The sequence below is a fragment of the Lineus longissimus genome, chromosome 18 (assembly GCF_910592395.1).
Source record: "Lineus longissimus chromosome 18, tnLinLong1.2, whole genome shotgun sequence".
In the NCBI taxonomy this organism is placed as follows: domain Eukaryota; kingdom Metazoa; phylum Nemertea; class Pilidiophora; order Heteronemertea; family Lineidae; genus Lineus; species Lineus longissimus.
In genome coordinates, this window is record NC_088325.1 from 6,482,581 (window position 1) to 6,495,008 (window position 12,428).

Below are 12,428 nucleotides of genomic sequence, written 5' to 3' on the forward strand. Positions count from 1 at the left end.
CAATTCTACTTGATGAAACTGAAACATAGGGTCGGGAATGAATAAGGGCTTAAAACCATCTCATTTTATTGATTTATTGATTTATTTTTAGCCCATTATTCTAAATATATTTTACATGTATATCATATTTTATTTTCTCTTTACCACTCAGTTCATCATACTTCATGGCATGTTCTTCCACCGTGGTTCTTCATCATTAGTATTTGTGACCCTCCCTGGCAAAACCAGGCTAAAGTCGCTCTGAGCTTGACTGGTTGTTCATTTCGCTATCGTCTGCCTTCTGTGAAATCTGATTACATCATATTTCTTCCATTATCTCCTGGTGTCATTTTGGGTCATCTTCTGTGCGACTTGGTCAGGTTTTGCCAGATAGGGTCACATTTTAGGTCATGTGTTTCATAATGTTTACATTTACAACAGTTGTCTATACTACTAGTATGTATTTTTGATAGGATAATTTTTGAAATGATACCGGTACAGTCATGACAGTTACTGTCTGTATTACATTGTCTTAGTTAGCAAGGTGACAATAGGCTCCCTTTAATAATAATGTGCCTGTATATGGTCATCCTCACCATATATTTTATGTCATGTTCTTAGTTATGAATAGCTGAATAAAGATATCATTATATTTTCTTGTCATCTTTGGTACATGTAAATCCATGATGATGTCTGAACGTCAAGGATCAGTATAAGTATTCAAAATATCAATCTATTCCCAGCCCCTGATAAGATTCCTCTCCTCACAACTGAATTGGCTGGAGGTGACATGGACGAAAAATGGAGAGATGCCTGTCTACCCCAGACCCTCCGAGGTTACCCCGGTTAAAGATCCAGTACACCACAAGTAAAACTGCAGGCCAGGGCACTGGAGTTCCAACTGTCCATGGTGGCATTGGTGTGGGTTCGAGTCCCGCCGAATCTTACTAATATTTTTTTCTCTAATCCTTCTCACACACCAAAGGCAAAGATTTTGGTAGAGTGACTCTGCTTCATAAGGACTACATCCCCTTACACACCAAACATTTTGGTAGAGGGACTTCGCTTCATTGGGACAACATTACCTTACACACCAACAAAATTTCGGTGTAGGAACCAGTCTACTCAAAAAAGGCTCAATTACGGTTTTCCAGACGGTGCTCGTAGCATTTTTTCAACTCATGGCTCTCACATTAGGTTTTACCTAGGTGGCTCTTGGGCTCTTTGGCTCATGGCTCTCAGATTAGGCACTCCCCTTTCCGAGGGAGTACAGTAAGTATGTATCAAGTGAAATGGTCTGATATTGTCGGGATGCCTAATGTGGAAAAAGGCCTTAACTCTGTGATGTATGACAATGTTAATCTTGACCATCTGAGAACTTTCTCATTTTCAAAGAATTTTATTAATATTTCTGATGAAAATTTCCGCAGCTAACGCCATATTTAGTAATCGCCAAATGAAGGTAAGAAAATTTGCCAAATTTTAGTGTCGCGAAATCAAGGTTAATAGTACGAGGCTTACTATGTCATAATCTGATATAATCTGATGGTGGACCAAATAGACACATCTTACATTCCTGTCAGTAATAATGGGGACTTACAACCCGATTTGGTGTTAAGAATCACACTGAACTAGCCCAAGCTACCAAATAAATCCCCACATTGCCTTCTAGAGGGTGTTTCCAAAAAAAGAAAACCGAGATTAATTTGTTTCTTGGACATAGCTAAATATTTGGCATTGAGACCAAGGTATTAGGATGGATTAGGAGTGTCTTGTCAGGCAGACAACAATAAGTTACAGTGGATGGAGGTAAATCAGACAGAACCTCAATGACTAGTGGAGTACCCCAGGGAAAAGTTCTAGGACCAGCTTTATTTACTGTTTATGTAAATGATCTTCCCGAAGAGATAGAGTCAACAGCAAAATGTTTGCAGACAACGTTGAGGCATACAATGAAGTTAGAACACTTGATGACGAAGAAGCAGTACGAGAGGATCTGGTGTCCATGGAGCAATGGACTATAAAGTGGCAAATGGGATACAACCTGGGTAAATCCAAGCACATGAGAATTGGTACCCACCAACAGCAGTATCGTTACCACGTGCATTCCCAAGATAAAAATAGACACTATCTCGAGAGAACAGCTACAGAAAAGGATCTTGGTGTAACAATTGATGACAAACTCAGTCTCGAAGAACATATCAATAGAATAACCAAAGCCACCAATGCAACCTTTATACGACCCATAAAAAGAACTTTCGCAATCTGAATCGTGTAAACTTCACCCTTTTATACAAGACGTTTATAGTAAGACCGCTATTAGAATACGCCCAAATAATTTGAAATTTATCGAAAAAGAAACTTTTAATGCGGGTAGAGAAAGTACAACGGAGAATGACAAAACTGGTGAAAAACTTACGCAACTTGTCATGAAGATCGTTTGAGGTGCCGCAAGGAAGAACTTGTTTACAAATAGAGTAGTGAAGGACTGGAATAACCTAACTGAGGTGATTATATCGTCACCAACTGTAAACACGTTTAAAAGCCGCCTGGTTGTTACTGGGCAGAGCTCAGGATATCTAGATACTGAGAGCGATCAGGGAGTGCAACACGGACAATTATACAAGGAGTGACCATCATAAACCAAAGGATGTATTTGCAAATATTGTACATAGAATTTGGTTTATTTTTCGTTGATAACGTCTATCAACCCGTGGCGCAGAAATCAGAAACTACACACTTAGAAAAGGCGAAGACCCGGGAGGGCCACTGATGCCTAATGATGATGATGCTGATGATGATGATGATGATGATGATGATGAAATTGGCAACCACCATTTATTATCTAATGATGTCCTCTTTCTTATGACACCAAGGAATCCAATTTACTGTTACATATGACTGAGCACGAATCTGTTCAATCAACCATGTCAGAACTGGTCTTGCACCAGAAAGATGTTTTTGGAATGAGCGAACCTTGTTTGCCCAGCGCAGGGCTTTTGTTGGGCCTCCAAATCATTGCACACTCTTCATTTTCTCCGACCAGCAAAATGCAACTTACAACTGAGCAGCGTGTGTTTGTGGTAGCAGAGCGATTGAGGACTGGAAGCCTCCAGCAAGTAGCAGATGCATTTGGTGCGATCAACCATGAGATTGAGTGACTATCAAGGTCCCCTGACCTCACCCCGTGGGTTTTTTGTGGGGACATCTTAAGAACCAAGTTACAAGATATCAATGACCTGTATGTGCAAGAATCGGCACTGCAGTTGAGACCAAAAGAGGCCTGAGAGACGTAATCAGAAATGCATTGAGAGCAATGAGAACCAGACCTGAAGTTGGTGTTGAAAGGAATGAGGGGCATCTCGAAGGACACTGGGGTTAGGTTGAGACAGGAATAAGCACCAAGATGTTAAATCATTGAATAAAGTTATAACTGAGGACACACTGGCCTTTCTTCTTTGTCGGAGTTACGCTGCAGTAAATCTGGTGCAAGACCAGTTCTGACATGGTTAATTGAACAGTTCCGTGCTCAGTCATATGTGACAGTAAATGGGATTTCTTGGTGTCACAAGAAAGAGGACACCATTTGGTAATAAATGGTGGTTGCCAATTTCCAAAATATTTAGCCATGTCCAAGAAATTAACAAATTAATTTCGGTGTCCTTTTTTTTAAAACACACTGTATTTTAAATACAGAAACATAAATAAAGACAGAGCGGGGATCCACAGCTTTGTTACGAATCAAGAGAACTCAATATATCTTAGGAATGTCATAGATACCGCAAACAAGATTTGCAGGGAGCGCCTTATCTGAAAAAAAATAAAGAACAGATAATAAGGTCAATTGCAAAGCCGTGATGAGTCATTCCAAAAGAATTTGATACTAATGGTAAAAGGTAGATGACAGTACCCTAGATTTGAATACTCAACCGTCCCAATGCAAAACCCACAACATTCTATCGTAAATCTGCTTTTTTCAACAAGGCTCCTCCATTCCAACGAGGCTCCACCATTTCAACCAGGCTCCACCATTTCAACCAGGTTCCTCTTTCAACTGGGCTTCTCTTTCAAAGAACTAGGAGCTAACTTCATGAAAGTTGCTTCATCATAATACTAGGTAATGATTGACACCAACAACCATCATCAATGATGTAAACCAACCATTCAAGATGTCAGAAAGCTTTTGGGGAGGTTTATTCAAAATAAAAGTAAAATAATATTCTCAAAATACCTACCAATTTGCTTGGGATATGCCAGATTCAAATTATTCATGATATCAATGAACTTTTCCTTTGACTGCGTCAATCGTGGATTATAAGACTTTTCCTCTCCAACAGAGGTAACTGTCTGACCTGTATAGTCGTGCGCTGGATAGATGAGGAATTTGTCAGGTAACGAGAATATGTTTCTGGAGACGGATTCATAGAGCACGCCTGGATTGCCTGAAGACAGAATAGAGATATATCATTTATGTCAGAGTTACTGTTGGGTGACACAAAAAAGATTATACACTTTTGATCTTCAATAACCCCCAAACTATAACTTCCTGCCACATGTGGCTGAGAACAATACTCTTGGGTTTCCAGTTTGTTTTATCTCCAAACCTGCATTTATTATTGCGTAACAGGGTGTTATCAGTCACAATCAAATACTAAGACCACAGTACTAATGAAGAACTCACTATTATTTTGCCGTAATGTGGGTGGTTTATCATGGAGGGCTTGCCCTTGGAGAAAATGTGTGACCTTTTCACCAGGATAAATCCACAATTCACCATAGTGAACTAGGACAGTAAATATTTCACCACATGCACCAAAGTGAGCATTGTAAATTGTAAATTCACCATGACCAGGTTCAGCGTTGAATTCAGAATTTACCACAGTGAATTTAAAATTTCTTTGGTAGGGGTGGTGATCAGACATGTTGGACAAAACAGGAGAAAATGTTCATGTTACACCTCTCTAAGGACTACAAAACAATCATGAATATAGTTTATTACTGTGGTTTGAGAGCAAGATTTGTCAAAACCACTGCCACCAAAACAAGGCAGTGTATATGATAAATGCCACAGTGAGGTGTGTTAAGTTCTGAAAGAACTGCCGTATACCACATGTAGCACAGTATATCAAGTCCACTATCCCGAGGAAAACAGGAGCTTATGCTTGCTTCTTGCACACAAACCCCCCGAGACATTGGCCCTCATTTGGTGAAGTTCTAGTGCCAAAGAAATTCGGCCAAATCAGATCGTCGCTTACATGTACATGGACGTTTGTTTGAGCCGTTTGTTGTTTTATGTCGATTTCCTCCTCTCTTCATTTGCTCAAATGTACTACTTGCCAAGCTCTGGAGGCAATCACGTACAGTATTCTCAGAGGTGCGCACTGCAACCCCAATGTTTATGTTTTCTGAGTGTGATTTCTATTTATACAACATAAGAAGTAGGATACTGGAAGCGAGATTGGAAGTTAAATCTCGGATGCTGTCTTAAAGGTGATGTTTACGCCTGGACTTCAGCTCATAGGGGAAAAAATGTCTCAGAAGTGAACATTAACTCCTGATTTCCTAGGACGCAATTGCAAGTGCACCAGCAACAAGGCCTACTTTCTCACCTTCTTGGAAGTCTGTACGTCCACAGCCTCTGATCAGGACGGCATCTCCCGTGAAAACCATGCCCTTCTCATGCCAGACAAATGTCATACAACCTAAAGAAAATAGAACGTTAGTCAATTGAGACAACGAAATCAAACATTTGTGATAAAAACATCATATGTGACCAGTCACAGCGAAACAAGGCGCTTGTCGCACACAAGATGAGCCTAAATGACTCCAGGAGATAATGGAAGAAATTGATGTGTTCATATTTAACCAAGGCAGACAATAGAGAAATGAAAAACAATCTGTCTCAACCTGCCAAGCACAGAGCGACATGCGCCTGGTTTTGCTGTGACGGGTCACATATTTTCATATTTTTCGGGTAACTTCAATCTGCGACCCGTCACAGTAAAACCAGGCGCATGTTGCCCAGAAGATGAACCAAGATGACACCAGAAGATAATGGAAGAAATTTCAGGTCTGAACCGAGGATTTATATCACAACCAGTAGAAAATAACTTACCATTTGTGTGTCCAGGAGTACTTCTGGCCTCCATTTTAAATTTCCCAAAGTTGACAAAATCTCCCTCCTCCAGGAATATGTCTGCCTTTGCACCACTGACAGCCGATATCACACTCTTACAACCTTGAATCTTTTCCTTCAACTTTCCTGTGCCAGTTATATGATCAGCATGGACATGGGTGTTTACTGAAATGAAAAGGTATGAATGAAATAAACATCCATGTCACACCACCCTCTGGATATCAAAACAATCTTTCATTCCAGCATAGTGCCATAGTGGTCGGATCTGAGAGTTGACTGGTGACTTATAGCTTGGTTCAATACAAACATGTACAACCACAGAAAAAGTACCCTGTTTCACTGAAATGCTCGAATGCAAGTGATTGCTTTTTGGCAAGGCCTGCCACTCCCATCATTGCATACTCTGTCTGTGGTGCCTGAGCTATCACTGACATAATTTGTAGAAAACATATTGCTTTCACTAACATTACATTGAAAGAAAGGTTTTGATGACATAGTATTAGTAGAGAGGGGGACAGAGAGAGGAGACAGTGCCAAGTGTCACCTGCGAGGGACCTGTAAACAGTAGGCCACACAACTGAAGACAGGAGCCACCACACGGAGGGGAATAGAAGACCTGATGGACTTGCTGGAGGGAGAAGGGCAAGTGAGTTATCCAGAGCCTCCACTTCTCTGATGTCTACACACAAACACACAAACACAACTACAACCTCAGCCATCCTTTGGGAGGACTTTACTTTTAACAATGAAACGGCCAGGGGCCATTGTGCTCACCGTATATATATTTGGTGCTTTGGAATTCATCCAGGTTAAGAAACATTGTACATGTATAGTATATAGGTCAAACCAAAGTCGGTATGACATGTGATGTATCGTTGCTTGGAGTAAGTACCATTATGGTAACCATAAGAATATCATCAAAAACAAGTCACTAATAAACGAGATATTGCACTTTTTACCAATTTTAGTTTTGGCCTCTTGGTGGCCAAGTTGAGTACCAGATCAGATCGAAATTCGGTGTCCAAGGTGACATGACGTAGGGAGTCATGTGCACCAAATTTCAAGTTCATAGCTATAGTGGTTAAGAAACGTGCCATAGTTACACTCAAACGACCAATCTCATATGATATGTGATGTATCCCTGCTAGGAGAACCTACCATAAAAATGTTATTGAAAACGAATCACTAATAAGCAAGATATCACACTTTCTATGTGTTCACTTTTGGTCCCCTGGTGGCCAAGTCGAGAATCAAACCGGACTGAAATTCAGGGTCAGAGGTCAACTGACCTAGGGGGTCCTTTGTACAAAGTCTCAAGTTCATAGCCTTAGGGGTTAACAAACGTGCCACAATTACGCTAAAATGGCCAATTTAAGCCGTTTGACCTCTGCGACCTTGACAAGAACGTCAAATCAAAAACCCGTATCATATGTGATGTATCCTTGCTAAGAGTATCTACCATAACATTTTTACCAAAAACTAATCAGTAATAAGCGAGATCATATGGCACTATTCAAATTTTTTGTTTTGGCCCCCTGGTGGCCCAGTTAAGAATCAGGCCAGACCGAAAATCAGTGTCACAGGTCATCTGACCTAGGGAGCCATGTGTACCAGGTTTAAAGTTCATAGCTTTAGTGGTTAAGAAACGTGCCATAGTTACACACAAACGGCCAATTCACACCATTTGACTTCTGTGACCTTGGAAATAAGGTCAAATCAAAAACCGTAGGATATGTGATGTATTCTTGCTCTGAGTACCTACCATAAAAATAGAATTGAAAACAAGTCACTATTAAGCGAGATATTGCACTTTTTACTTTGTTTAGTTTTGGCCCCCTGGTGGCCAAGTCGAGAATCAGATCAGACTGAAATTCGGTGTCAGAGGTTAAATGATGTAGGGAATCAGGTGCACCAAATTTCAAGTTCAAAGCTTTATTGGTTAAGAAACATGCCCCAGTTACACTCAAACGGCGCCATTTGACCTCTGTGACCTTGAAAAGTAGGTCAAATCAAAAACACGTACGATATGTGATATACCCTTGCTAGGAAAACCTACCATAAAAATTTCATCAAAAACAAATCACTAATAACCGAGATATCACACTTTTTAGATTTCCACTTTTGGCCCCCTGGTGGCAAAGTTAGGAATCAGATCGAACCAAAATTCAGCACCAGAGGCTATGTGATATAGGGGGTTATATGTACCAAGTTTCAAGTTCATAGCTTTAGTGGTTAAGAAACGTGCCATAGTTAACACTCTAATGGCCAATTTACGCCAAATAACCTCTGTGACCTTGAAAACAAGGTCAAATTAAAAACCCGTACAATATAAAATGTATATTTGCTATGAGTACCTACAACAAAAGTTTTATCGAAAACAAGTCACTAATAAGCGAGATATCACACTTTTTAGATATCGACATTTGGCCCCCTGGTGGCCAAACAGAGAATCAGATCGACCGAAAATCAGTGTCAGAGGTCAGCTGACCTAGGGCATTCTGTGTACAAAGTTTCAAGTTCATAGCCCTAGCAGTTAAGAAACGTGCCACTGTTAGGATACGACGATGACGACGACAACAACGACGACGACGACGACGACAGACACAGCGCTATCATAGACTCCCCTTACGGTGAGCCAAAAACTCCTGGAAATAGGGTATTTGAGGAAACTTGTTACATTTTAGTCAAATTGACAGGTAGAAAACTTACATAAGTTCTCCACCTGTCAATTATGGTGTTCTATTTATTATGAATGTCATAATCTAAAAGTGGATCAAAACTGACATAAGTGATTGCTCAACTAGGCCTAGTAACTTACATTTTAGTCATGCCAACAGTGACAGTCAAAGTCAATCCTAAAGTCTCCTCCTTTCAGCGTGAGCGCCGACCCAAAAGGGTGGGAAATTCGTTTGACGCACACACATAAACGGGTGGCGAATGAAATTCCTCGACACAAAGTAATTGAATGACAGCCTGAATTGATATTGCCAACCTCACTTTATGATAAGGTTTATACCCTTCTTCTACACAACACCCACAGTGCATTTGTGTCAGGTCAGCATCCCTGGAACCCATTACTCATTGAACACCTGGTCCTCAACTACGATGGCTTCAGTCCGTGTCTCGTGTGACAAACACGAGTGTGATGTTAGTCACTTAGTGCTGTTGCCACATGGGTGTTGGGGAAAGGAAGGGAATGCAGGGAGACTACCAATAATGAAGTAACAGCCGTTCTGACGGCCGATCAGGGGGAAGTTTATCAGCGGTGAAGGAAGGATATATGGGCAATGATGGTAGATTGGCATGATTTTAGTTACAACTTGATTTGGTGTAAATGGGTCACATCTGTGATTTATGATCTCAGCCACCAAAAACGAGACTAAGATTGGAGCAGTATGAAACAGCTGCTCATGCAGGGATCAAAGTTCATATGCGACCAGAAATTTTCAAATGCGACCGTAATTGAAACGCCTCTCACACGGTGCGATCTGAACAAAACGGCTTTATGCGACCTCCATTTTGAGACGATCCTGGTCACAATCTATCCATAGCTCCTCTGGCTGCCTGCTTATTAGGTAAATCTCGCTCCATGTAAGCGACTGTATTGGCTGGCTGATAACCAAGCAATACATCATAAAAACACTGAGGATGAGTGAATCGCATACGAGTGAATCGCATGTGGTAAGATGACAGACTCCAGACTTCCGGAGTCTGTTTGAATTCTCTGGTTTGTTTCATGGAAGACTTGCATGATGTTTGGCGAGCTTGAAGACCTATTGTGTGTTTTGGCAAGGGATCTCGACACGAGTGAATTTGTTCACGGCAGCTCCACTCTTCTGCATATGATCGTTGCTCTTGTGCCGTGGAAGGTTAATAACTGCGACTGGAAATTGCAAAATGCGACCACATTTTCGAGTTCATGCGGTCATAGTGCGCCTTGGTTAAAAAGTTAACTTTGATCCCTGAATGTGGATAACTCCGATCCATGCGTCCCCAATGCGACTTACTAACCAATTTGATGTCATTGTCACAAATTTCAAGATCCACACAGCATCGGGATCACCACAAAAAATATATCAGTTTTCACAGGGCTCGAGATGACACCCGAAAAGTGTCTTTTGAAGCATGAAACTTGGCCCGGGACCGTAAATTTTTTAAGTATTTACTTTTGAAATACCTGTTGCAGGACTCCAAAATCCTGCAAAAACTTTGGTGCGCCTCTTCATTAAGAAGGTCTATAGCACAAGCACTGTAATTTGAGACCACAATTGGCACAAACATTGTGTGAATGTTGGACAACAACAATGTACATTCCTTCAGGTTTTGCTTACCGGCAAATTTCAAGTTCAGTCCCAACTCGCTGATGATTCGGACATCTCTGTCAACTGTATCAATCACAGGGTCAATCAAGATGGCATCCTTCGTCGCCCTGTCGGCCAAGAGGTACGTCAGCGTAAACGATTTGTGCTCAACAAGCTGAAACAATGATCATATTGTCACACTGGTTTTGAAGGAGATCGTCCTCAAAAATGTTTACTCTGATTTCCCGAACTGTGCGCCCCTCAAGAGCAAACATGGGCAATGTAAGGTAGAATGGGGTAATTGTAGCCTCGGTTTAATTGTAGCCCCTTCCTATGATATTGATTGATATCCCCATGCATCAAACAATGCAGGGGCTATAAAGTACAAATAAACTGGGGCTACAATTACCCCATTCTACCCTACATTTTTGTAAATTCTGAGTTGAGTGCAGAAATGAATATAGAGCAAGTTTACAAATATGACAAAATTTTCTGGACAGTTACTGTTCTAAATCAGACTGAGTTTGGATTAAAACAATTTCAGGCATGATAGATTTAAGAAAGCACTTATAAGACCTCTTTTACAAAAAACGAAACAAAAATGCACCCAGCATTGCTGGCTCTCGCTGATGTTAGCTCATCCCACATAACGTGGCGAAACCACTGTAAGCATTCTAAAAAACCACCCAGAAACTTTGTTTGCGGCGGATTTCAGTCGCCTTTCAAGCCCAAACCCCCGTCCTGAGTTATGGAGGCCGCCAATTAAATCGTGCAATTTCACAAATTGTACAGTGCGTCATAACAACCCCTGCTGTGGCGAGTGCATAATTTTAGTAGGTACCCGACTCTCAGCGTCTCCAGGATATCTTTCCTGGATTTCACATGATATGGTGTCATTTTGACAACATGGTCGATGTTTATTTAAGGCGCCAATTATTTTTCCCCTTGAACAAAGGGTTTGAATGCCGGATTAATGTGGCATCGGCCCACCAAACGGCCAAGTAGTTCACTAGTTGGTAGCAGTTTCAACTCACCTGCCTAAAAACAAAATCACTCTCACAGGTTTGTTGAGACATATCGCGCTTGTAGCTTTTATACATCAGTGAACTTGAGACGTTTCTCCTTGAAATTGTCTTTTTGTTGTATAAACTCGGTCGAAGCGAATAGAAACTTGTGGGCAATAACCGCATAGTTCTAGTAGAATAGCTCTTGAGATGACGAGCAACCTGGAGGAAGTTGCATGGTTTTAGGATTGAACAGATTAGTACTGCCATGGTGGAAACCTACCGGTATGTTGGCACAACAAGAAGATTATGATGTTGAACAAGATTCTATTTCACATGTGTTCAAATGAGTTTGTTAGTTTTTATATGCAATAATGCGAGGTTACGGTAGCCTATACCACTACTGCCACGAAAATCAATGATTGAATATGTCACTTGTCAGTATCTATTCGGGTATTCCAATCAGAATGAAAATATATCCATTAGAACAAGAAATCACAGATTCTCTTTGACGTCTTAACAGTGACTGAAAGAAAGAAACCACTGAGTTATCAATCCCTAATCCTGGAGTTGATCTGCTGACCTTCCTGTTTCGTCTTCAGTTCAGTAAATATTAAAATCTAAAATCTGTAGACTATCGGTAGTGTCCATCTGATTTTGAATTCAACCAAATCTCTATTTATTCTTCAGTATTAATCATAGAAAAGGGTTATCATCTCCTGCTTGCCAAGGTGGAAAGACTGAGCTAAGATCAGGCCCCCTATGGAAATGCAAGTGGACAAATTTTTGATTCACCCTGTATTTAATCAAAGATAGATTTTCCAACGTCCCTGAACTTTACGATGCTTTTCACCAGAAACAAATGAATGTTGAAAGCGACCACGCTGTGAAACGGAAGATTAGTTATTGTTCTTAAAGTATGTATTAGAAATATTGAATGTCATTTAGTCGATAAGCCGTAATCGGGCGTATAAAATGAATGTGGGGTGACAATATTGTGTAACAGTT

The 12,428-nt window shown here is 40.7% G+C and overlaps 1 protein-coding gene across 3 annotated transcripts; it reads right to left on the reverse strand.

Moving 5' to 3' along the window:
* Nucleotides 1-3,538: 3,538 nt before the first annotated feature.
* On the reverse strand, nucleotides 3,539-12,428 carry LOC135502263 (persulfide dioxygenase ETHE1, mitochondrial-like). Of its 3 annotated transcripts, none has more exons than XM_064794943.1 (7): nucleotides 12,216-12,428; nucleotides 11,451-11,642; nucleotides 10,447-10,591; nucleotides 6,095-6,280; nucleotides 5,589-5,681; nucleotides 4,215-4,421; nucleotides 3,539-3,789 (listed from the first exon to the last, which is right to left on the reverse strand). In XM_064794943.1, exons 2-7 carry the CDS (start codon nucleotides 11,604-11,606, stop codon nucleotides 3,731-3,733), a joined length of 846 nt encoding a protein of 281 aa, XP_064651013.1. In that variant the 5' UTR covers nucleotides 11,607-11,642; nucleotides 12,216-12,428; the 3' UTR covers nucleotides 3,539-3,730. The 3 variants fall into 3 exon arrangements, with proteins under 3 accessions (XP_064651013.1, XP_064651012.1, XP_064651011.1); XM_064794942.1 differs by having other exon boundaries at nucleotides 11,451-11,946; XM_064794941.1 differs by having other exon boundaries at nucleotides 11,451-12,428.